This window comes from Erythrolamprus reginae, chromosome 3 (assembly GCF_031021105.1).
Source record: "Erythrolamprus reginae isolate rEryReg1 chromosome 3, rEryReg1.hap1, whole genome shotgun sequence".
NCBI lineage: Eukaryota > Metazoa > Chordata > Lepidosauria > Squamata > Dipsadidae > Erythrolamprus > Erythrolamprus reginae.
Genome location: NC_091952.1, coordinates 46,677,414 through 46,704,137, shown reverse-complemented (window position 1 = coordinate 46,704,137; position 26,724 = coordinate 46,677,414). Strand labels below are relative to the sequence as shown.

General features: G+C 40.7%; 2 protein-coding genes across 2 annotated transcripts; one reads left to right on the top strand and one right to left on the bottom strand.

Annotated features, from left to right (window-relative positions):
* Positions 1-1,994: 1,994 nt before the first annotated feature.
* PIF1 (PIF1 5'-to-3' DNA helicase) lies at positions 1,995-21,940 on the bottom strand. Its single transcript, XM_070745071.1, has 12 exons — positions 21,128-21,940; positions 18,777-18,903; positions 15,830-15,955; positions 15,591-15,744; positions 11,938-12,052; positions 11,755-11,861; positions 10,137-10,276; positions 9,049-9,155; positions 8,686-8,773; positions 7,367-7,512; positions 3,782-3,973; positions 1,995-2,438 (listed from the first exon to the last, which is right to left on the bottom strand). The coding sequence occupies exons 1-12, from the start codon at positions 21,698-21,700 to the stop codon at positions 2,385-2,387; spliced, it is 1,929 nt and encodes a 642-aa protein (XP_070601172.1). The 5' UTR covers positions 21,701-21,940; the 3' UTR covers positions 1,995-2,384.
* Positions 21,941-22,126: 186 nt separating this feature from the next.
* On the top strand, positions 22,127-26,537 carry CFAP144 (cilia and flagella associated protein 144). Its single transcript, XM_070745079.1, has 4 exons — positions 22,127-22,359; positions 23,638-23,697; positions 25,557-25,660; positions 26,271-26,537. Exons 1-4 carry the CDS (start codon positions 22,224-22,226, stop codon positions 26,379-26,381), a joined length of 411 nt encoding a protein of 136 aa, XP_070601180.1. The 5' UTR covers positions 22,127-22,223; the 3' UTR covers positions 26,382-26,537.
* Positions 26,538-26,724: the final 187 nt, after the last annotated feature.

Genomic DNA, 26,724 nt, shown 5'->3' with positions numbered 1-26,724 from the left:
CTTTGAATCCAATCACCCTCTGTGAGCTGATGATGAGGCAAAACTCCTGTTAAATTTCTGGTCTCATGTGCAATTGCTTCATAAAAATAAGATGACTCCAAATTGAGAGGAAAGGACCGTTGAACTTACCTTAACGGTCTTCTCGATGCACTGCGAGGAGAGTCCAACATGGGGTGATACTTCAGCCTGATTGGTTAGAGACTGAGTTAGAAATAGAATATTAATTAGCTCCGCCCTGTAGCCACCCCCTATAGCTCAGTCAATAAAAACGAAGGAGTAGTGCAATCAACACAACTTTATTAACTCAACAGTAAAAACAATAACTGAGCCCCTGGGCCAAATGGCCGGGATGGGTTTGGACTCTCCTCGCAGTGCATGGAGAAGACCGTTCAGGTAAGTTCAACGGTCCTTTCCTCTCAATTTGAGGGCGTAGATTCGAAGCTCCTCTCAGAAAGTCCCTCACCCAAGGATGATGAGAGATGGATCTCCAATCGTCTAGTTTAACTATGGTGGAGATGGCAGCCACCTGTCTGCGTAGGGTATTAGGGGCAAGTCCCCTATCTAATCCCGACTGCAAGAATGACAAAATATGTTCCACTGATGAAGACTGTGGTTCCACCCCTTTGTTAGTGCAAAAGTGGTGGAATGCTGTCCAGGTAGCTTGATAAATTCTAGTGGTGGAAGGTCTCCGGGCTGCTTGAATGGTTGAAATCACATCTTCCGGAAATTGAGAGGAAACTTCAAAATCTCATTTAATCTGATGTGTGCATACAGTCAATCTGCAGTAGCTTGATTGGTGTGCAGATCACAGATAAGGAATAATTGACATAAGTTTAGTTCTGTAATACTTTCAATACAATATAAAAGCAATATTTTTATTTATTTACCGTACTTGTATCCTGCCTTATTTTGCAAGGCATCAAACATACCTAATATGCCCTCTTCCTCATATTTTCCTCACAACAACCCCCCTGTAAGGTGGGTGGGGCTGAGAGAATGATTGAGAGTGAAAGTCACCCAACTAGCTTTCATGGTAGGACTAGAATTCACAATCTACCATTTTCTAGCCTGGTGCCTTAACAAGTTTATTTAAGTAGCAAAATTAATATTTCTTCAAAAAGTGTTGATTTTAATTGAATGATTTTGTTTCAAATTCTAAGGGAACAAATTCTATTCTTGAAATTGCAATGTGTACAGAAAATATACTGTATTTGTAGGCTCCAGGATGTGACGCAGATTACAGTGATCCCTCGCCACTTCGCAGTTCACCTTTCGTGGACTCAGTGTATTGCGGGTTTTTATAAAATATTAATGGAAAAAATATATCGCAGATTTTCGCTACTTTGCGGGTTCTCTGCAGAACTCAAACTGAGACAATACTTGCCTACATGAGATTGTAAACAACACACGATTGGTTGATTGATGGAGAAGTGACCAACCAGAGAGTGCTGCTTTGTATCCCAGAGCCTGATTGGCTCAGTACAGTAGCGTGTTGTTTACTTTTTGTCTGTGCGCAGCTTCCCCATCTCTGAGTCTGCTCCTACATGCGGAGCATCGTTTCATCACGTAGGTTTAGGAATTCAAAACATTTTACAGTAAACATTAAGGTACAAAACATGCACAGAACAGTGTGGGAATGGTTATTAAGGGAATGGGAAAGGTTTATGTAGCATAAAAGTGTGGGGAAGGGTTTATAAAGCCTTAAAATAGTGTCTAAATGCTTAAATAAATATAGCATCTCTACTTTGTGGATTTTCCTTTATCACAGGTGGTCCTGGAACCTAACACCCGCGATAGGTCACTGTAAACTTATCTGATTGGCTTTCTTTTAACCTTGAGAAGCTATACTGTATACAATATTCTGTTGTACAAAGAAAATGAAAGTGTCTCTTTTTAATTAAAAAAAATTCTAAGACTTTTCTCAAATGTGGAACATTAAGAGAAGTAAAATGGTCCAGGGTATAGAATTATCAATCATACATTTATAACAATAATTAAGTAAAATCTCATTTGGTTTATTAAGGAAGTAGTATGAGTCCTTAAAGTTAAGTTTTATTCAGTAATATCAAATATTCACTATACACACAGTGTAAGTGCTATTTGAAGTAAATATCCTAGTAAATTTATTCCATCAAGGTGGCTTCAAGTAATGTTTAAGATCTGTAAGTGCAAACTCCAAGACAGATAGATTTGGGTTAAAACCTCTGTTCCTTTCAGGCAGATGGACTGTCCGTGTTTATGGAAAACAATGTCTCATGATTCCTCTCTTCACAATGCTCCAATACCTTATAGAAATACTGAATTTGCAGAAGCAGTTGTTCCAAAGGTAGATTAATTTTAAGAATGGTACCAAGGATTCTCAACCTGTAAATGTTCCTTTAAATTCAAGTTCCTTTTTCATTTTCTTTATCAGTGTGAATATAAGAATGCATAGAGGCCTAAAGGATAAAAACAAACAAAGACAGACTCAAGTTATTAAACACCTTATACCAGTGATGGCAAACCCATGGTACGGGTGCCACAGGTGGCACGCGGAGCCATATCAGCTGGCACATGAGCCATTGCCCTAGCTCAACTCCAATGTGCATGTGTGTGCCAGCCAGCTGATTTTTGGGTCGCATAGAGGCCCTGGAAGGGTATTTTTGACTCCTCCTCCAGGGGTGATGGGGGAGGCATTTTTACCTTCCCTCGGCTCCAGGGAAGCCTTTGGAGTTCGGGGAGGGCAAAACACGAGCCCACTGGGCCCACCAGAAATTGGAAAACACGTCATTTCCGGCCTCCAGGGGGCAGGGTAAGCTATTTTCACCCTCCCCAGGCATTGATTTACGGGTGTGGGCACTCACATATGCACAATAGCATGTGCCCACACTCTTTCGGCACCCGACAGAAAAAATGTTCGCCATCACTGCCTTATACCAATGATGGTGATTTTTTTTTGGTTCAGGTGCCAAAAGGGTGTGTACACGCATGCTAGTGCATGCGTGCCCACACCTATACCTTCCCCCTGCACATGTCATAACCGTGCATGCACAGAAACCCCCCCCCACGCACACACACACACTGCCCCCCCTCCCATCCATGCGCACAGGCTTCACTGAAGCCTCCAGACTCCTAAAGCGTGGGGATGGTGAAAAATAGACCAACTGGAAGTTTGGAAGCAAACTTCAGGTTGGCCCCTTTTTCACTGTATCCAAAGTTCAGGGAAACCTAAAGCCTCGGGATGGTGAAAAATGGCCCAACAGGCCCACCGGAAGATTGGAAACAAACATTTGGTTGGGCTGTTTTTCACCACCCTCAGGGTTCAGGAGGCTTTTTTGAAGCTTGGAAAGAGCGGAAATGGCTGAAAAGGCGGTCAGAAATCAGCTGGTCAGCATGTGCATGCATACTACAGTTGACAGGGCAACACTTCGCATGACCTCAGATATGGCTCCACATGTGCCCTAGATTCGCCATCACTGCCTTATACTGTTCAGCCCTTTATACTATGAACTATTTCGATCTGTTAAAACCTTTTTTAACTAAAGTGGCCTGTGAATTATTAAAGATGATGAGGACAAATGGAAAATACCTTTTGCAAAAACAGAAAACTACAAACCAAAAATATTTGTTCAAGGGTTTGGGACTCTTCTATCCAGAAACGTTAGTAACGCCGCTAATCAGTTAAGGACCTTGCTCTAGTCTCTTCTAGTTCTCATCCACCCACCCCCCCAAGTATCCAGGCTGTGTAGGAATATATTGCCTCCAAATTGTACTACTTTGGAATAGCCCAATGACAAATTACCTGATTTAAAAATTTGTCTCTCTTCAGCTCCTTGTAAAATCGTAGTACACATGGATTCGCTCTGACTACCTTGGCTTCAAAATCCAAAACTCGAAGACTTGCCAAACTTCGAGCTCGAGAAAGTGCTACATATGCCTGCCCACTTTCAAAGACACGAGCTAGAGAAACCTCGGCACAGTCTAAAGACATACCCTAGAAAAAGAAATAAGCAAAAATTAAAAGTCATTAGTAGACATGACTAAGCTAGCAACACCAATAGTTAAATGCATATTGAAGTACGTATATAAGTCATCTGCTGGGATGTATATCCCAGGTTTATCTTTAGAATAATAATGAAAAATATTCAGTAACTAGAAGTACAACTATGAGCTTGTTGCATTCCAACTGCAGCACAATTATGTCATTGTAACTTTTTTAAAAAAAATTACAATTGACTAGAAATTAGAACTAAATTAGAAATTAGGAACCAAAGTTCAAAGAAACTAGGAACCAAATTAGAAATTAGGAACCAAAGTAAGAAACAGAAAAAATTAAAATCTGAATTACAAAGTATTTATGTATATCTAAAAGAGGTTAAATTACTAATGGCAAAAAAATACATACCAAGTTAAATGGTAAAGCATGAAAATAGCATATTTTGATACGAAATAATGCAATATATTGTATAGTGTTCTTAATGTTCATAATTTTAGGTATTTTTTATTTGTTTTATGTAGGGTTCTTATTAACATGAGTAGCACTTGGCATTAAATATAGGTCTTGCTGCCCAGAAGTTAATCTTAAACCAGGGGGGGAAATCTGGATTCTGTAAACTACATCTTGCTTGTTCGGTTTACTTTCAATAGATTTTCTGCTGCTCTAACCAACATATTTTTGTACAGTTATACTGATAGCGCTATTTTTACTACTCTTTTCTGCTTCATGGACATTCGTAGGCTGCTGATGATCAAAAGGACAGAATTGGATTAATCTTGCAGGCACTGCCATTTTTTGCGAGATTACATGAGGATGAAGTTCACATTTTCTCAATCGCTTTTTTCTCCCTTTAGCTTATTGTCCTCCTCCACGACTGTGACCTGTCATCCAGTCAATTTTGGCATATATATTATATTTAGCATTCTTTTAATTGGACAGTTTGACAGGAGGCTAATTATGCCATTCTGAGTACCTGCCTACACTCACCTAACCCTGTCCTAACCTACATTAGCAAAAGCCTTTTGTTGTTTTCCAGCTGGTGAGCAATGCTTGATAGGAAGGGAAGCCGAGGAAAGAGAAGCCAAGGGAATCCACCAATTTCTTTCCTTGCTGTCCCAGATTTTTTTAAAAAGGTGGGGGGCACTAATCATCAAGTTAATTACTGTGTAGCAGTATATATCCTCAGAAACTGGGGCAGCAAATTTTAGGCGACCCTATATTTAGGGGATAGGACTTTAAATGGTATAATTAGGTTACCAGATTAGGGCTGCAAACACCCAGATAACTTGTTGCTCTTTGAGCTTGTTGTTTCTCATGGATGTTTCATTACCTAACCAGGTAACATTAGTGCTGGGGGAGGGGGGGTGTATGGGGATGGTGCTCTCTGTTTATATACAATAGGTTTGCCCTGCCAGTATTGGTGGAGGTCTGGTTTTCTCCTTGGCCGTTCCTTGATTAGGGCATTGTATAGTGTGTGATCATTTTTTTAGCGCTAATCCCTGACTATCTGGATGTTGGCTACTGGAAATGATGTATGTAGTGATTTTTTTTTGTTTCCCACCAAAATTGGCAGGGGAAGCTACAGACAGTCCTTGACTTATCATTCATTTAATGATTGTTTGAAGATACAATGGCCCATAAAGTTTTGAACTGATACCACCAAGTGGTTGCATGTTAGATACTGTACTTGGTAACTGGCTCACATTTATGACTAGGTGCAGCATCCCACTAATTCAACTCCCTGCTTAGGCAGGAAACCCTGTACCATTTCAGACAAATGGTTATCCAATCTCTTCTTTAAAAACTTCCAGTGTTGGAGCATTCACAACTTCTGGAGGCAAGCTGTTCCACTGATTAATTGTTCTGTCAGAAAATTTCTCCTTAGTTCTAGGTTGCTTCTATCTTTGATTAGTTGCCACCCATTGCTTCTTCTCCTACCCTCAGGTGCTTTGGAGAATAGTTTGACTCCCTCTTCTTTGTAGCAGCCCCTGAGATATTGGAACATTGCTATCATGTCACCCCTAGTTCTTCTTTTCATCAAACTAGACATACCCAATTCCAGCAACCATTCTTTATATGTTTTAGCCTCCAGTCCCCTAATCATCTTGCTCTTCTCTGCAGTCTCAACATCTTTTTTACATCATGATGACCAAAACTGAATGCAGTATTCCAAGTGTGGCCTTACCAAAACGTAATAAAATGGTATTAACACTTCACATGATCTTGATTCTCTCCCTCTATTTATGCAACCTAGAATTGTGTTGGCTTTTTTGGCAGCTTCAGCACAGCGCTGGTTCATATTTAAATGGTTGTCCACCAGGATTCCAATTACTATGTGATTTGGATTTAACAACCGCTGTAAAAACAGCAAAAAAACTAGGTCCAATCTTGTGGGTATCTTGCCTCACAACAACAACATATGACTAAAATTCCAGTCTCAATTATTTTTTTTAAGTTGAGGACTATACTGTATATAAACGGGGGGGGGGGGGCACGACCCACACTGACTCTCACTGATGGTATTATTTGTATGTTGTGTGTGTGTATGCACATACATGTGCATGAGATAAAGGAGAGATTGCCCACAGAAATCACTACCCTTTATTTATCCCCCCTGCCTCAGAGTAGAGAGACTGAAGAGAAAGAAATTCCAAGAGAATAAGTCATTGGTCTTCTACACTTCAATAGAAAGCGTGCAGTAGGAAAAGGTCAGACAAAGAAGAGCTTGCTCACAGAAATTGCTTGACTTTTTCATCCCCTCACCCTGCAAAGCAGAGAGATTGGAAAGAGATTTCTACAGATTACTAGGCCTGAGGTTCCTAGCCCTCGGCTGCCGACGTGATCGGATTCTTTTTAGAAAACCAAACAGCTTATTTTCTTCCAATCCCTTTCTCTTCAATTAATCTGTGAGGTGGAGATTGGGGTGAAAAAAAAACACAGGTTGGGCAAAGAACCACACCTACGGACTGTAATGGTACTCACGACCGAGGAATGCTGCGGAGGTCATCAATGAGCTATAAAGTTATTTTTTCACCATTGTTGCAACTTGTCACTGAACAAGTAGTTAATAAATGAGGATTACAGTATCTGTACATGATTTTTTTAGTATTAGAATATCTATTTTAAAGTTTAGGTATAAAGCTGTGCCTTAATGGCATTTAATGTGCAACTTTAATCTACTCAGTTTTTTAAATCATTGATAGGAACAAAACAAGCTGGATTCCATAAGATATGGACAAAAAAGAAGAAACTGACTGATAATATTCCAGGATTTTAACACTGATGAAGTGTCTAGTACAAAAATCCCAAATTCTGCTGTTACTTAAAGAAGCCCAGTGATAAACCATCATTACTGTGTATTTTCCACAAAAATTAAGATATATTACAAACCTGGCTCTTGTGGATAGAAATGGCCCAGGCAAGCTTCAGGGGCAACTGGTGGCGACTCAGGTAAATGCCTGCTGGCCCCTTAAAAACCCACCTTTCCAAGCCAATAATATTAGTCACACCACAAAGAAATCTCACTTTGGGCAGGCCTGTAGCAAAAAACACAAGCCTACAGTTATTATTCGATACTGCAATATGTGGTATTACAGGTAGTTCTCAACTTACAACCGTAATTTAGCCTGAAGTTATTGTCATAGGTTCTAGGTGTTTTCAGGAGATGAAATCATATGACCATGCTTGATTTTATTACCTATTTTTCAGTGATTAAGCAAATATTGATGTTAAATAAACTCTCATGGTCAGTAAATGAAGCCACTGCTTTTTTGCCAGAAAGCAGAAGTAAATAACAGTTTCCAGCAAAACAAAAAGCACCAAAAATTGCAGTCACTGGGGACACTGCAAATAGTCATAAATAAATCTAGTTGCCAAGTGCCTTAACTGTAATCATATGACACAAATCGCAGTTGGACGGGGCAGTGACCAGAACTTTGAAAACTGACTGTAATTAGCAATTGGTTGCTATGTAAATTGAGGGTTACCTCTAGAATATGCCAATCTACCATACATCACAGTATTTTCCTACATTTTCTTATTTTATATAGAATGATTGTCAACTATATGTGAAGCAAAAATAGAACTTCTTCCGGAAAGAAGTTGTGGCACAGAGAAGAGAAATATAAGACTATGGTAAAACTTTTCTAAAGGAACAATGCACAAACTTACATTAGAAAGTGAAATCTAGACTTAATCTGTACCAATGGAGTTTGTTAGAACTGAACTCGATTGTTTGGGTCAAAGGGAAAGGAACAACACTTTCAAACAAGTTGGACAATGGAAGAGGGATGGAGGTTTTTCTGCATACGACGTAACTTTTTTGATGGCTTTCCTTGCTATTTTTTAATTAATATTAATGCCAGTGTTGCATTACAATCTTAACAGTTAAATGTACACTGCTCAAAAAAATAAAGGGAACACTTAAACAATACAACATAACTCCAAGTAAATCAAACTTCTGTGAAATCAAACTGTCCACTTAGGAAGCAACACTGATTGACAATCAATTCCACATGCTGTTGTGCACATTTAAATTTGGACAGAACAAAGTATTCAATGAGAATATTTCATTCATTCAGATCTAGGATGTGTTATTTGAGTGTTCCCTTTATTTTTTTGAGCAGCATATTTTCTTCATTGCATAAAGAAACCAAACCACATGACTACCCAGAAGGAGATCACGCAAAGTTTGCCTGTTAGAAACCAACCTTTTCCTTCAGTTTCAAATCCAATCACAACTCCACGAGCCCCGTTCACCAGACCTTGAGAAACATCAAGATTCTTTGTAAGCATAACCTATTACAAAAGGGAAAGGCACAGAAATGTTTTCGTGGATTTTTCCATGGCACCTTCAAAAGCAGATGCACATCCACTGAATGCTAACAAAACCATCCTCCACCCATTTGTGGGAAAGGGAATCATCCAGAGAAGTGCTTAGCGATTAGGATAAAAGTGTTAAAATCAAGGAGACTCTAGCATTTGTCAAGATCTGATGTGTTATGGAGAAAGAGAAGGATCTCAGAAGCAGCCACAACACCTCTGTCCCAAGCAGTGCTGTTTTGTTTGTTCACCTGGGCACCTTCCTTGAGTTCAATCATGCTCTTCACAGGACATTGTGCATCAAGAGTCTTTGCCAACATAGGATCACTGTCAACAGCCTTGAAAGACTTTAGCTGCCCTGGAAAAGAAAACATTTTATTCACTAGAGTTCTGATTGCAGTGTTGCAAACATCCTGCAACACTAAACTTGTTAACATTTTTTTTTCAAAGCTCCAGCCTCTACAAAAAATGACCTTTAAAGTATTTGGGAAAGAGGGAGAAAGAGGAAGTAGAAAGGTGAAGGGAGGGAAGAAGTAGGAGTGGGAGAGAAGGAGGGGAGTGTAACCAAATGAAGGAAAACAGACTGATGAATAGGATAAAATAGGTGCAAAGTAGGACATTGTTTTTGATTGAACAAAAATGTATAAATATGTATGTTATTGACATTTTAAGGTAAACGTGTTGATATAAAAATAGAAATTGTGGAGGAAAAAAAAATACAAAAAAAGTATTTGAAGAAATAATATGGCAGGGGGATGTTGCACATGAATTTGTAAATAAATGCAATTGCTTATAAAAGTAGTAGCAGGGAGGGAAGAGGATAGGGGAATAACAGAAAGATTTTGCAAGCAACATACCTGCCTAGTTAATTTCTGAGAAATGTCAGTTCTATGACACATATCAAAAATTATGTGAGTAGACAACCCAATATTGCATCTAATTTATGAAGCTGCCCCACAGTATGTTCTCAAATTTCCAAATTTATCCAATTGGTGCAAATGAGTGGAGGACGTCTGGCTAAATTGAGTTTGAAAAAATAGCTTCCCAAATAATATTCCAGTAACCGACCACAAGTCTCTCAGTTTATCTTTCTACAATCATAAATATTTTGAACATCACAAGTTCACAGGATTCCCAAAGTGCAACAACCTTATAATCTCTACAATTGGTAGGACAGTATATCACATTTTGCCATTTCATTCAAAAACGACATGCAATAATTCCTATTATTGATTCTAAGTTTTTAAAACTTGTGTCGGAAGTCATCTTCTTTCTCCAAAGGCAAACGAAGAGCTACTCACTGTACCTCACTCACTAAGAACCACTGCATGATTCTTACCGGTTAATTGTTGCAGCTGCATGGTATTTGTGAGCTCTACATCATCCTTGTGAGTACACAACCGTGTAGCCAGTATTCCATGTCTCTCCACTTTTTGCATTACTGTTTGGGTCAGCAGTCTGGTGACTTCCTCTGTACATCTATCAGATTGCAATAGAGGTATTTAAAATTACAAGAGCTAAGGTCTGTAATGGAGATCCCTGGACGTATACAAATCCTGGCATCACAACAGATGCATCACAGTCTAGAAAACACTAAATATTTACCCATTTGACAAATTGTATTGTATGTTTCCCTGCCTGTTGAGTAAAAAAGACCATTCCTCCGCTCTAACTTCCTATTAACTCACAGGTATCAAACTCACCATGTCATGTTGCCATCACGTGACATTTCGCAGCATTTCCCCCATTTGCAGGGATGGGCGTGGTCTGTGTGTGATACATCTGGCCCATCGACCTCCAATTTCACATTCCTATCTTAACTCCATGCATCGATCTGACTTATTGATTGACCTATCTGACCTATCTGGACCGGGACTCACTACTCACAGTCACTCATGCCCTCATCACCTCAAGATTCAACTACTGTAATGCTCTCTACATGGGGCTACCTTTGAAAAGTGTTCGGAAACTTCAGATCGTGCAGAATGCAGCTGCGAGAGCTATCATGGGCTTCCCTAGGTATGCCCATGTCACTCCAACACTCCGCAGTCTGCATTGGTTGCCGATCAATTTCCGGTCACAATTCAAAGTGTTGGTTATGACCTATAAAGCCCTTCATGGCATCGGACCAGAATACCTCCGGGACCGCCTTCTGCCGCACGAATCCCAGCGACTGATTAGGTCCCACAGAGTTGGCCTTCTCTGGGTCCCATCCATTAAACAATGTTGTTTGGCGGATCCCAGGGGAAGAGCCTTCTCTGTGGCGGCCTCGAATCTCTGGAACCAGCTCCCCCGGAGATGAAAACTGCCCCCACCCTCCTTGCCTTTCATGAATTCCTTAAAACCCACCTTTGCCGCCAGGCATGGGGGAATTGAGATATCTCCTTCGGGCCTATACAATTTATGTATGGTATGTTTGTGTTTATGTGTGCTTAATAACGGGTTTTTTAAAAAAAAAATTAAATTATTAGATTTGTCATGAATTGTTTTATTGCTGTTGTGAGCCACCCCGAGTCTATGGAGAGGGGCGGCATACAAATCTAATGAATGAATGAATGAATGAATGAATGAATGAATGAATGAATGAATGAATGAATAAATAAATAAATAAATAAATTATTCCTAGCTAGTGATAGGAATAACTGAACCAATGAATCCGGAATATTGCCATAACCATTGTTAAAAATTATTTGGTGGCCAATATCAACCAATATTTCTCTTAGGATCCCAGCATTCGAAGAAAGTTACATTTGTTCACTAGAACAATTAAAAGAAAATGATGAAATTTCAAGCAGCATTCAATCTTGGCAGATGTAACAAGTGTCAACATTCAGAAGTAAAATTAGGGAGAGATGGGAAAAGAAGTATCCCCAAATTTCAGTTATCCCACCCCAAGAGGACAGATCCCCATCCTTTCCAACCTGATGCTTCTAATGAGCAAGAAGATGATATCTCACCTGCCAAGACGGACAGCATTCAGAAGAGAAATGAACTCCTTGTCAGTCTGTCTCCGAACCTCTGTCAACTCCATGTTCAGATGGATGCACTTTCTCCAGCTCTTTGCCTGTAAAAGCAAAGTCGTGGTCAGCCAGGGACCGACCACATAGTCAGAAGCAGCAGCAGCAGCATCGACAACAAACCTGGAAACAGAACTTGGGCTGTCTGTGGTCCTTGGTAACGGGAGGCAATTGCAAGAAGTCTCCACAGATAATAAGCTGGATTCCTCCAAATGGATCCTCACATTTCCTGACATCTCTAGCCAGAAAGCCAAAAAAAAAAAAAAAAGTCAATTTCTTTTTTTAAAAAAAATATTTTTTATTATTTTCCAAAAAGGACAAACAAAGACATACAACATTAAACATTTAAGGAGCTGCCATTGCTCCGCTTATCGTAGAAGTCTAACTAATACAGAATATAAAAAACTCTAACTGTTACCAGATCTATGCAGAAGTACCACACTTGTGAATTACAGTCTTGTTGAATTTAATTCTATGTTTTTAATATTAAACTTGTTAATTACATTTCTTTGTATTTTAAAAAGTGATATACTTGTATGTATGTATGTATGTATGTATATATATATATATATATATATATTGTTGAAACGTTTAGTCATCATGTCTAATTCTGCACATTCTATAATTTTTTTGAATACCTCAACATCTTTCGGTATCGTCTTTTCTTTCCATTTCTGTATACTATTCGTGCCACCACCAATACAGTGATCCCCCGGGTATTGCGATCCCGATCATTGCGAAACAGCTATATGGCGATTTTTGAACCCGGAAGTAAAAACACCATCTGCGCATGCGTGCCCTTTTTTTCTATGGGCACGCATGCGTAGATGGCGCCGGGCAGATCAGCTGCTGGCCGGCTTCCCTGGGTCTTCCCCCTCTTGCTGGCGGGAGGGCGAAGCCCCCCCCAGCACCCGCTCGCCCGCCCTTCGCCCGGCCACCCGCCGTTCGCCGCTCGCCCGCCATTCGCCTGGCCACCCGCCGTTCACCCGCCGTTCGCCTGGCTCGCCCGCCCTTCGCCCGGCCACCCGCCGTTCGCTCGCTGCTCGCCCGGCCACCCGGGTTCGTTTGGCTTCGGGACATGCCGGCAGCGACATTTTAAAACAGCCGCGCGGCTTCCCAACTGAGTCCCGAAGTTTGTCTTTGACTGCGGGACTCAGTTGGGAAGCCGCGCGGCTGTTTTAAAACGTCGCCGCCGGCATGTCCCGAAGCCAAACGAACCCGGGTGGCCGGGCGAGCAGCGAGCAAACGGCGGGTGGCCGGGCGAAGGGCGGGCGAGCGGCGGGCGCGGCAGCAGCAAGGAGTTTGCGTGGGCGGCGGGGAAACCCCAATCTTCGGCTCCTCGCTGCTGCGGCGGAAGTAAAAACACCATCTGCGCATGCGCAGATGGTGTTTTTACTTCCGCAGCGCTACTTCGCGCAAAACCGATCATTGCGAGGGGTCCTGGAACGGAACCCTCGCAATGATCGGGGGATCACTGTATATGTATTATTAAATAATAAATTTCTTTTTTATACTTTATATTTGAAATACCCAATAAGAAAAGTTCAGGAGATTTTTTAATCCTCTCCTTTGTTATTTCATTTATCCAATTCTCTACTGTATTCCAAAATATTTTGGTCTCAGAACAAGTCCACCATGTATGATAATATGTACTGACTTCTTTTTTGCATTTCCAACAAATAGGCGATACAGATGGAAACATTTTAGAAATTCTATATGGTGGAAGGTGCCATCTATAAAACATCTTGATTTGGTTTTCTTTAAAAGAAATTGATTTTGTTATTTTCCAATTATACATCCATATCTTTTCCCAAGTATCTAAATTGATCTCTTTGCCAAAAATTTTGCACCAACTGATCATATTATCTTTCAATATCCAACCTATCGTTCTATAATTTAATAAATATTTATAGACATTTCCAATTGTCTTTGTTTGATTTTGAAATAATAATTTACTCAAAATTCAATTTCTTTTAATGCTCCGGGCCAAGAAAGTTGAGTGCAGTATCCATCTTTTTTAGTGTTTAAATCTGCAATCCCAGGATTCCCAGTCAAGCTGGGAAAATGTGCTTTTCTTAAAAGTAAGGCATACTCCCATTTCCAATAGCTGGCTTTTTCCGCCCACCCAAATATCTTCAAGTTGCCAAGGTTGGGAAACGCTGCCCTAAGGGTTAATCAGACCCTTGGCACACTCCCTACCAAAATTTGAAAGAAAAGTTTTAAGCATCTCAGACACTTTTGGTGATGTGGCTACAGAAGTAATTTAAAAAACCTCATGACTGTCAGTATTTTATATAAGTTTTTAAAAAAACAGAGTATCTATGGTACAATATGATTAAAAGTGATGACACTAAAGCATAACATTAAGAACCAAGATCGAGATTAACAATAAAACTAAACAAAAATAGGGAATAAAAAGATGGCATAGTGGTTAAGCTTAGCAAACTTTCTATGGAAATAGTACTCTATTTTCAACAAACTTCTAAATGTCATCCAGGAAGAAGCTAATCCAGTGATGGCAAACCATTTTTTCCTTGGGTGCCAAAAGCATTTGTGCATGTGCTGTCGTGCATTTGTGAGTGCCCACACCCATAACTCAATGCCTGGGGATGGTGAAAATGGCCTTTCCCACCACGACCCCTGGGGGCCTGAAATAGCCCATTTCCCACTATCTAGTAGAAACATAGAAGACTGACGGCAGAAAAAGACCTCATGATCCATCTAATCTGCCCGTATACTATTTCCTGTATTTTTATCTTAGGATGGATATACTGTATGTTTATCCCAGGCATATTTAAATTCAGTTACTGTGGATTTACCAACCACGTCTGCTGGAAGTTTGTTCCAAGGATCTACTACTCTTTCAGTAAAATAATATTTTCTCATGTTGCTTTTGATCTTTCCCTCAACTAACTTCAGATTGTGTTCCCTTGTTCTTGTGAGTAAGCCCGGTAGGCCTGTTTTTCACCCTCTCCAGGCTCCAAAGACTTCTCTTACATCAACACTCCGCAGTCTGCATTGGTTGCCGATCAGTTTCCGGTCACAATTCAAAGTGTTGGTTATGACCTATAAAGCCCTTCATGGCACCGGACCAGATTACCTCAGGGACCGCCTTCTGCTGCACGAATCCCAGCGACCAGTTAGGTCCCACAGAGTGGGTCTTCTCGGGTCCCGTCAACCAAACAATGTCGTTTGGTGAGACCCAGGGGAAGAGCCTTCTCTGTGGCGGCCCCGGCCCTCTGGAACCAACTCTCCCCAGAGATTAGAATTGCCCCCACCCTCCTTGCCTTTTGTAAGCTCCTTAAAACCCACCTCTGCTGCCAGGCATGGGGGAATTGAGATACACTTTCCCCCTAGGCCTTTAAAATTTTATGCATGGTATGTCTGTATGTATGATTGGTTTTTATATAATGGGTTTTAACTGTTTTTAGTATTGGATTATACTGTTTTGTTACTATTGTTAGCCGCCCCGAGTCTGCGGAGAGGGGCGGCATACAAATCCAATAAATAATAATAATAATAATAATAATAATAATAATAATGCCCTACCCTTACCCCCATGGATGCTCTGGAAGCCGAAAATGCTCTCCCAGAGCCTCCTGGAGGTCCGAAGATCAACTGGCTGGCATTCACATGCACATTGGAGCTGAGCTAGGGTAACAACTCACGTGCCAGCAGATATGGCTTCGCATGCCACCTGTGGCACTCTTGCCATAGGTTTGCCATCACTGAGCTAATCTAATAACCGCAAAGTGACTGCATACGGTTCTACATACCTAGCCACCGCTTCCAGTTTATCAAAGAATTCTCCCTCCACCATTGAGATCTCATCGATGATCAGACAGCGGCAATTCAGCCATTGCTGGCGAACCCCAGGTCTCTGGGCCAGTTCAAGACACTGAGGCAGAGGGGCCTTTCCTGACCCAATACCTACGAAAGGGAAATGAAGAGGGCGTGGGAGTGGTATTCCAGACCCAAATTTTTCAAATCTTCTCAGGTTTTGAACTCCAGTTACCTGCAAAAGCATGGAGCGTGATTCCCCCGATCTGGCATGCTGCCACTCCTGTGCTGGCTGTGACGTAAGTGCCATTTGGAGGAAAGGAGGCCACAATCTTTTTCAGCAAATAAGATTTTCCAGTGCCTTTGAAAACAAAAGTTCATTTTAGAGAAAACACCATTCAGCTCAATTCATCCCAAGTTGCTCATATTTTCCTCCCTTCAATTTTTTTCATGCGTAGAATAGAATATTCTGTATTGGCCAAGGGTGATTGGACACACAAGGAATTTGTCTTTGGTGCATATGCTCTCAGTGTACGTAAAAGAAAAAGATACATTTCTCAAGAATCATGTGATACAACACTTAATGATTGTCAGGATATAAATATGCAATCAGGGAACAATCAATATGAATATAAATCATAAGGATACAAGCAACAAGAAGTATCTCCAAGTCTACGGAGAGGGGCGACATACAAATCTAATAATAATAATAATAATAATAATAATAATAATAATAATAATAACAACAACAACAACAACAACAAGTTACAGTCATACAGTCTTAAGTGGGAGGAAATGGGTGATAGAAATGATGAGAAAAAACTAGTAGTAATAGTAGTGCAAACTTAGTAAATAGTTTGACAGTGTTGAGGAAATTATTTGTTCAGCAGAGTGATGACGTTCTTGTATCTTGGTGTGCAGTGCTCTGTAGCGATGTTTTGAGGGTAGGAGTTGAAACAGTTTATGTCCAGGATGTGAGGGATCAGTAAATAATTTCACGCCCTTCATTTTGACTTTTTGACTACAGGTTGAAGGCAGGTTGGCAGCAATTGTTTTTTTCTGCAGTTCTAATTATTTAAGGAGTATTTAAATGGCAAGTACTTGGGCTTAAGTAGTGGTACTTGAGATGCAAACCTAAGTCAGTTTAAAACAGAGCAATTCAGGGGTGGGTTCCACCTGCCTTCGCGATTGGTTCACAGCGTGATGTTTCGAATGCATCTGCTTATGTGAATCCACTTCCACGCATGCTTAGAAGGTGGTTTCTGCCCAAAATTCAGCTGAGGAATTGCTCAGCTGTGCTTCCGGTGAAGAAATAGAGGTTGGTATTAAATCAAGGGTGGGCAGGAGGGCTTTTTTCAAAGCAGAGATGAGGAGAGGACATCCAAACAGAGGAAAAAATAGCTGAAAATTTTAAAAAAAGATGGCGGCGCGCACAGACTGAACCGTATCCATGACACCATCTTGACATCACTAGCAGGTCACTAACGGTTCAGATGATTTGGTTCAAACTGTGAGGAACTCACCCCTGGAGCAATTCCACTGAACCAGTGACTCTGTGTGTGTGTGTGTGTGTGTGTGTGTGTGTGTGTGTGTGTTTGTGAAAGAAATTTTAACAAATTAAAAACCATTGAAAAAGAAAGAGAGTGCATATTGAGAAGGGAAAAAAAGGAAAGATTATATGGGAGAATCTTACGATCTTCTTTGAGGCAATTATAAATGCATTTACATTTTATCCTCTCTCTAAAAGCTACATCATAGCTTCCTTCTTTCCATAAAGTGCCCTTTTTAAAATTGTCAAACTCATAAATCACAAGGTTACTTTGGTCAGTAAAAAGTACAAAGGGTAAGAGCAAACAGTGTAAAGATCAATAAAATATGAAGATCCCAATAGGAGGTGAATAAATGTAGCTCAGAGTTGAATAATAGCCGCCCAGAGTCCACTGCAGTTGGGTGGCATATAAATCTTGTTAAATAAAGAAATAATGGAGTCCTTGAGGATCTCTGAGCTTGACTATTTGCCCGCAGATGTTTCATTACCTGATTAGTTAACATCATCTGCGCAAGTGAGAGTGGGGCTTGCTCCTTGTTTATATACACACCGTATTTCCCTGAAAATTAGACCCTGTCTTAATTTTTTTGAACTCTGAAATAAGCGCTTGGCCTTATTGCCATGCACTCAAAAGCCCAATTGGGCTTATTATCAGGGAATGTCTTATTTTGGGGAAAACAGGGTAGGAGCCTGCCCTGCCAGTTTTGGGTTGTTGTTTTTTTCCTCTTGGTAGTTTCTTAATTAGAATATTGGTTTACAATTCTCTAATCCTCAGAATTAGGATTTCACATTATTCTAATCAAGGAGAAAATAACAAGCCCCCACACCGGCAGAGCAAACTACTGTATATGCAACAGGGAACAAACTACACCAAGTAGCATTGATACTACCTGGTCAGACTTATATACCGCTTCACAGTGCTTTACGTTAAATAAGGTCCAGGAGGGAAGTGTTTTTAATAGGAAAGTGAACACAAGAACAAGGGGACACAATCTGAAGTTAGTTGGGGGAAAGATCAAAAGCAACATGAGAAAATATTATTTTACTGAAAGAGTAGTAGATCCTTGGAACAAACTTCCAGCAGACGTGGTTGATAAATTCACAGTAACTGAATTTAAACATGCCTGGGATAAACATATATCCATCCTAAGATAAAATACAGGAAATAGTATAAGGGCAGACTAGATGGACCATGAGGTCTTTTTCTGCCGTCAATCTTCTATGTTTCTATGTTTACAGCCCTCTCTAAGAGGTTTACAAAGTCAGCCTATCTGAACCCAACAATCTGGGTCCTCATTTTACCAACTTCAAAAGGATGGAAGGTTGAGTCAACCTTGACATGTCTGTGAACAAACAACAAAGCTGAGATTACCAAGAACCCTGAGCTACATTTATTTGCTTCTATTGGGATTTTAATTTTTTTATTTGTAGCATGATTTTAACATCATTTACTTTTATCCTTTGGACTTTTTACTGACCAAAGTGACCTTGTAAGTTATCGGTTTGACAATAAAAAAAGGGCAGCTTATCTCAAACTCCACAAAAAAAAATGAAAGCAGTCTATTCATGCACACTCAAAAGAAATCCCAAACCATTAGTTAAACCTCTTATGAATGATACCCTTTTCATTTACCAGCACTTCCTGTGAAGAAGATATTCTTTCCACTCAACACAGCATTCAGCACTGTTGACTGCTCCTGGGAAAGCGTTGCTCGGGCACCCATCAACCAAGGTTTCTTCACCTGCTTTTGTTCTGTCATCTGGTGGGACAATCCATATTTAATTGACATCCCAAAGGCAAAAGACATACATCTGGATCTCAGGAAATCAGAACTGGTTATTATAGTGACTGCCATTAAAGGTTTACATTTTCATCTCTTTGCCAAAAAAGGGAAGGAAAGAAAGTTTCAGATGAGGGAAGAGGAGTTGGGAGTACGAGTTCAGTTCTAGTGGAAACTGACTTATGAAATTCGACTTACAACCACAATTGAGCCCAACATTTCTGTTGTTAACCAAAACATTGGTTAAGTAGTCATCCCCCCCCCCCCCCCCAAATTTGAAGAACTTTCTTGCCACAGTGGACCACTGTAGTGGATAAATTAGTAACATGGTTGTTAAGTGAATCTGGCTTTCCCATTGATTTTGCTTGTCACAAGGTTGCAAAAGTTTATCACCGCAACTGTCTCCTAAGTATGAATCCTTTGCCACGCATCTGAATTTTGAGTACATGATTATGGGGCTGCTACAAAGATCACTTTTTCTGACGCCATTGTATCTTTGACTGATCACTAAATAAACTGTTGTAAAATAAGGACTACCTGTCTAAGTATAATGTATATAGAGCCTCGGTGGTGCAGTGGTTACAGTCCAGTACTACAAGCTACTTCTGCTCATCACCAGCTGCCAGCAATTTGGCAGATCAAATCTCAATAAGCTCAAGGTTGACTCAGCCTTCCATCCTTCCAAGGTCCGTAAAATGAGGACCCAGATTATTGGGGGCAATATGCGATAAACCACTTAGAGAGGGGCTATAAAGCACTGTGAAGGGGCTTATAAGACTAAATGCTATTGGTATTCATGGTTTCATTTCTATTTCTTTCCACTCTTCTTCTTTTTTACATTATTCTTAGTTGGTCCCCCCCCCCCTTTTATTTTAAGCTTTAATAAAATTATTGGCAAAATCTCTCTTTCCAACATATTATCCTCTAGTCAACAAGGTCAATGGTCTTCTTGGATTTGGGGAAAGCACCATCAGAGGGCATGACTCTCTACATCTTTTCTTTAGCGCTTAATATTTCCTATTGATGCTTTTGTCAGTATAATTTTTTTTTATTTTCTCCACCATAAAATAAAACAATATATAGTTAGGAACACAACAACAATGCTTAAAATCAGTCGTATATAAACTTTTCTTTTCTTATTACTCACTCAATGGAGGCTCTTATCACTCCTCATCTAAAAAAAATATATTAATGTTATACAACATTATCAATTCTTAAGAGTCTAAATAAAAAAATTCCTCCTCTCCATCTTCTATAAAAAGTTACATTACATCAATGCAAACATTAATAAAATCTTTTATCTAAATTTTAATGTTATATCATATAGCTAATAAAAATTATATATACAGTATATATGTTTTTGTAGATTTTTACAGGTATATGTATGTAGATTGTTCTGAGTTCGGGGGTAAAACCTGAACTCAGAACAATCTACACACACACACACACACACACATATATATATATATCTATGAAGATCTTGGCATATTCGGGTTTCTTCCTGTGTAGGTTTCAGAGATTTCTGGCAACATTTTGACAAGGTCCCATTCGTCATCTTCAGGCTGGTGCTTCTGTCCTTGTGCTAGGGTGTTTGCCCTAGCACAAGGACAGAAGCACCAGCCTGAAGATGACAAGTGGGACCTCATCAAAACGTTGCCAGAAATCTCTGAAACCTACATGGGAAGAAACCCGAAGATGCCAAGCTCTTCATACCTGTACCCGTGAAAATCTACGAAAACATATATATATATGTGTGTGTGTGTGTTTAATAAAAGAAACTATTTATAATACATCACCTACTGTACTTCATAAAATAAAGTTCTATATGCTTAAAGTCTAAACAATGAGTACATTTTGTGTTATATCTTTCTATAGTGCTACCACCATTTATCATCTTCACCATCTGGCTTCCAAGGTTTTTTTGGTGTGTGTGTGTGTGTGTGTGTGTGTGTGTGTGTGTGTGTGTGTGTAATTAAAACAAGAGAATTTGACCTATTGATGCTTAATAGCATAAGCCAGGGGAAGGCAGAGTTGGCTCTTCTATGACATGTGGACTTCAACTCCCAGAATTCCTGAGCCAATCATGCTAGCTCAGGAATTCTGGGAGTTGAAGTCCATTTGTCACAGAAGAGCTAACTTTGCCTTCCCCTGGCATAAGCAAATACTGTACCGAAGTTGCCTGTTCAGGCAGAAGATCGCTTACCTGCCTCCCATCCACCGATTCCAAAGGGCGCTTCTTAGCTCGGCAGCGCGGAGCCTGTCCTTTGGTGGGGGTGGCTGTAACGTCCGCCAGAGCTTCTCTGGCCTTGGCTTGTTGCAGATCCCGAACTTGCACCGGGCTGACCGTGTCGAAGGTGCGCGGCAAGCCAGAGACCAGCTTCGTCCGCTCAGCCACCGGCCGCCCTGCGCGCTGGGCCGCTTCAAATTTGACGCGCAACGTCTGAACGAAGCGACGCAAGCGATCCGGAGGGCAGTTGGAGAGCAGCACCTGCACGTAACTGGAACCCGGGGCCCCCAACCGGATCGAGCTCTTCCCTTCCTTCGCGAAACGCGTGAACAGGCGCAGCTCGTTCGGCCGCAGAGGGAAAGTCTGGAGACGGGCCGGACCCGAGGCGCTCGTCACCTGCAAGACCAGTTCGCGAAACTCGTTCCGCCCGAGGTGGACCCAGGCATCTCGCAGCAGCAGCCGGTTCGGAGCCGCCGTCGCGCCCAGATGCTCCACTGCCACCGTGCAGCGAATCCGCCCATCCAGCTCCGAGTCTTCCGCCTGTCGCATTCTGCGGGGTGAAGCCGAGAGAGCGGACACGCAAACATGACAAAGACCCGAGCTCGGGATCCACTCAAACCCCGCGTTGGGTTGCGGTGCAGATCACTTCTTCAGCCCGCCGTCGACCGAGCCGGTTTTGGAAGAGACATTTCTCACGTTCGAGTTGCCTGACTCGCGCTGCGGGATTCAAATATTTTTCTACCGGCCGCAACCACCAATCAGCCTTGGGGAAGCTTTAATTTTTCAGCCAATGAAAAAGAGGAGAGGTGGAGTTAAAAGTCCCGACTTGCGTTCTTTAAAGCATTAATTTTTCAGCCAATGAAAAAGAAGAGAGGCGGAGTTAGAGATCCCGGCTTGCGTTGAGCTTTAATTTTTTCAGCCAATGAAAAGAGGAGAGGCGGAGTTAGAATTCCCGGCTTGCCACCTTCATTGAAGTCACTAGCTGGGAGACCAGAAAGCGACCATCTCCGCCCCTAGATACGGCTGGAGACAACATCGGCGGAGGTTCTGATAGCGATCCAAGGAAGGCCTCATGGCTGCGTTTAAAGGGGGCGTAAAGGAACCATTGGACCCAGTAAGCCAGAACAAGATCTTCACAGAGACGGTCCAGAAGGAGCTGCGATGCCAGCGGCTACATACCGAGTATGCGGTAAACCCGCTCCTGAAAGGTCGGTGGGCTGGAAGGAGGCGGGTTTGTACGGGCGGTCCTCGACTTACAACGGTTCGTTTGGTGACCGTTCAAAGTGGAAGAAGTGATTTATGGGCGTTTTTCGCACTTAAATGACCATCTCAAGAGTGCCCATGCTCACACCTTCAAAATTCAGGTGCTTGACAACCGATTGTTATTTATAATTGTAATGTGCTCGGTGGGAGGATGTGATCAGCTTTTGCAACCTAACAAAGTCAATAGGGAAGCCAGATTCACATAACATAAGAACAGGGGTCCCCAAACTTGGCAACTTCATAAGAACATTTCCTTGATCAATCTTGTTGCCCTTTTTTGCACCTTTTCCAATTCCATGATATCCTCCTTGAGGTGCGGTGACCAGAACTGTACACAACCAACTATACACTTAACAAACACGATACCAACATCATTTGGTTCACTTAACAACTATGGTGAGAAAAATTGTAAAATGGGGGAAAGCTCACCTAACAAATATTTCAGTCGGCAACATAAATTTTGGGTCATACCTCGACTACCTGTATTGCTCCCTTTTCCTTTATTTTATTTTTTGTTGTTGTTAGCATATCCTAGCCATTGAATGTAATAAATACCTGATGTAGACCATGCTGATGAAAAGGGAGTGGGAGCAAACCATGATAAAAACCTGGCTTAAATTGTGGATTCTCTGTGCATGTTTTTGGTTCTGCAAAAGTCAGCATTTCAATCTAAACATTAACCAAAATGTCCGCAAAGAAATAAAGGTAAGGAGAAAAACATTAGATTAATTAGAGTTGGAAGGGATCTTGTAGGTCATCTAGTCCAATGTTTCCCAACCTTGGCAACTTGAAGATATCTGGACTTCAACTCCCAGAATTCCCCAGCCAGCATTCGCTGGTTGAATCTCTCCTTGGTCAGCTTCCACCCATTATTCCTTGTCTGGCCTTCTGGTGCCTTGGAAAACAGCCTGACCCCCTCTTCTCTGTGGCAGCCCCTCAAATATTAGAACGATGCTATCATATCTCCCCTGGTCCTTCTCTTTGCTTGATAAGCCATGCCCAGTACCTGCAACCGCTCTTCGTATACTGTATGATAGTTTCCAGTCCCCTAATCATCCTGGTTGCTCACCTCTGCACTTTTTCTAGAGTCTCAATGTCTTTTTTGTGGTGTGGTAACCAAAATTGGATGCAATATTAACTTTCTCATTCTCTTATGGTAGTTTAAGTGTCTAAATTTGAAGATCAGTAATAGCTAATTTCATAATTTTGCTTTTGCCTTCCAGTTCATGCTTTTACTGGGAAACCTGCCTCTTGGCATGATAACTTGGAGGAACCTGAAGATAGTAAGACACTGTTGCAGTATTTTTTTTAATTGCAGTTTGTTATGAATGCCACTGATATTTTATTATGGCTGGTTGCAAGATCCTTAGACTGGTATCAGTATTATTACTATCTGTTCACAAATACATGGTCAGCTGCCAGTCCTTTAACTGATATTTGTTTCATATGCAGTTTTCTGAAAGTACCCAGTATGTCTTTATTATTACGGTTCATCGTAGTTAGCATATGTACAGATCGGATGTGGCATTTTTGTCCACCTATCAAGCCCTTCCCAAGGACCTGGGATAGGCAATGTGGATGTTGGTGATATTACAGACATTGCCACAAGGTGTAAACTTTGAAGTAAAGATACCTTTTGTAATTGACTCATGGTAAATTTGTCAGTGCCGGTGGTGTTCAAGTGGTGCTCATTGTTTTGGGATTGCATCAAAACACCTAATGGTACTTCCTGTTTTCTTAAAAGTTCAAAAAAGTGCTTATATCTTTAAAATGGTGCCATCAAATTTGGGTTCAGCCCTTTTCCTATCTTAATCATATTATTCCCTTTTGGATTAACCAACATTGTGTAAAATTCTGCAAAGAAATTAGGGCATGAGGTAAGAGCCTTCTCTGTGGCGGCCCCAACACTCTGGAATCAACTCCCCCCAGAGATTAGGACTGCCCCCACCCTCCTTGCCTTTCGCAAACTCCTCAAAACCCACCTCTGTCGTCAGTCATGGGGAAATTGATTCCCCTGGGCCGTTTCCACTTTATGTATGGTCTGTATGAGATGTATGATTGTTTTTATATTAAGGGTTTTAATTTGTTTTAAGTATTGGATTTGTACTGTTTCTTGCTGTGAGCCGCTTCGAGTCCTCGGAGAGGGGTGGCATACAAATCTAATTAATAAATAAATAAATAAGAGGGGGGGAAGAGAAACCATAACTAAATCTACTTTGCAGGATCCAATCTGGGTGGGTCACTGGGACAAAAGTCTTCCAAGCTTTTGGCCTCGTGCTAGAGAGCCCATCCTCAGGGAACGTCTCTCATCAGAATGTGAAACAAAACACATTCAAACACAAACAAAAATCTAAAAGTACAGTACTCTAAAATGAAAAGTGCACACTTTAGATGGGGGTAAGGATTGGTTTTTGGCCAAGGTCAAGAGTGGGAGGTTTTTTTTCATCTCTCACATTTTCAAAAAAGTATATTCTGCATTATTTTGTATTGCCTTCTGTATGTCTATAAATTATACAAAGTATTATCTAAAAGTAATAGCAGGATATAAGATTTCTTGGAATTGAAAGGGAACTAGATGCCAAGCAAAATCCATTTTCAGAAGGGCAAAATCTAGATCAGAATGAAAATCCATGATAAAAAAATATGAGGTTACTAGGTAGAAATTATTCATGATCTATAATTTTGCATTAAAAACAGGAATGGGTTAAATGCAGTGTTTTACATTGAAGTACGTCAATTCAGCACACAAAAGGAATATGTATCTTGCAGTTTTGCTTCATTAAACATGTCTGCCAAAGCTGCCTAGCTTTTCCCCAGAAAGAACAATTAAAGCAATTTAGTAAACTAATTTTTTATGCATTTGGTGTTCTATTTTATGTCAGTCATCTTATGACAGTATTTGTTGAACAGCATCATATACTGTATATTCCAAAGTTTTAAAAAAATTATTAATACTGGATACAGGCCTGTAAAAGATATGCAAACCAAAATACCATTAAATGTTCAATAGAACTCACTATTTACATAACTCTAAGTAAAAGTCACTATTTATATAACTCGAAGTGATCTTCCAACATTTACTATTTCACACCTACCTAATTAAAACCATCCAATAATTACTGTCAATGATTTAACCCAACAGCTAAATTCCTGAAGCTTATTCATCATGCTGCACTTGAGCCACCCAAGAAATATTCAGAACCACAAACCACAAGTCAGGAAATTGGTTGGTTTTCCACACCATTGGTAAGTAGGATTTCAGGGAAAGCTCAATATTGTGGAACAAGCGCCACCCCAAATTTAGAAACATAGAAGACTGACAGCAGAAAAAGACCTCATGGTCCATCTAGTCTGCCCTTATACTATTTCCTGTATTTTATCTTACAATGGATATATGTTTGTCCCAGGCATGTTTAAATTCAGTTACAGTACTGTGGATTTACCAACCACGTCTGCTGGAAGTTTGTTCCAAGGATCTACTACTCTTTCAGTGAAATAATATTTTCTCACGTTGCTTTTGATCTTTCCCCCAACTAATTACAGATTTTGTACTAAAATAATTAAAATGAGCCTTCCCAGGAAGATGATACCATTTTGGAGCATTAGAATCACAAGGAAAGCCTTCAAAGATGTTGGATAACCATCTGTGTCTGAAGTAATGTAAGGTTACCTGCCAGGCAAGGGGTTGGACTAGAAGACCTCCAAGGTCCCTTCCAACTCTGTTATTGTTATTGTAAAGGGCTCAGGTAGCATCAAATGAGTTATCAGATGAGAGGAAGTTCTATTGAAGCATCCAACACTTTGTTCCTTCTTTTATTTCAATGCTCTTATGTTATAATCATATTCTCTTTCACAGATCGCTATCGACCGAAACGATCATAGGCTGCACTTCCCAAGTCGGAGCACTGAAATCAGCAGGTACATGGAGGCTCTGTGGCACCTGAATGAGATGACCAAAAGCAAATAGCAAACACTGCCGGATCTTACTATGAAGATGTTGAGCTTTCATTTAGGATTTCTGCCCTGCAAGATTATCATCTTGTCATTCTAGTTGGTTATTTTAAGAAAGGAAGCTGTCTCGCTTTTTGAACTGTTAGTGGTGGCAATAAACTTTTTTCCCAAATCGTGTGTATGTTTCATAAGATACCTAGGCAATGAATTTCTCATCCATAACTAACTTTTGCCATCTCTCCAAGTACTTATATGCACAAGTGATTAATGCCCAATTCACGATACTCAAAGAGAGGGAGCAATCGAGTGCCATTATGTGACGGAAGTAATAAAGAGGTCAAACACAGGAACTACTACTA

Bases quoted from the DNA above. Each gene is read 5' to 3' on its own strand.
- PIF1 (XM_070745071.1), bottom strand. From the start codon at position 21,700: ATGCGACAGGCGGAAGACTCGGAGCTGGATGGGCGGATTCGCTGCACG. The intron at 10,277-11,754 runs GTGAGATATCAT...GCAATCTGATAG, and splicing joins AATGCTGTCCGTCTTGGCAG to ATGTACAGAGGAAGTCACCA. The intron at 8,774-9,048 runs GTGAACAAACAA...CTTTTGTAATAG, and splicing joins AACTCAAGGAAGGTGCCCAG to GTTATGCTTACAAAGAATCT.
- CFAP144 (XM_070745079.1), top strand. From the start codon at position 22,224: ATGGCTGCGTTTAAAGGGGGCGTAAAGGAACCATTGGACCCAGTAAGC. The intron at 22,360-23,637 runs GTCGGTGGGCTG...TTTGCCTTCCAG, and splicing joins GGTAAACCCGCTCCTGAAAG to TTCATGCTTTTACTGGGAAA. The intron at 23,698-25,556 runs GTAAGACACTGT...TTAACCCAACAG, and splicing joins CTTGGAGGAACCTGAAGATA to CTAAATTCCTGAAGCTTATT.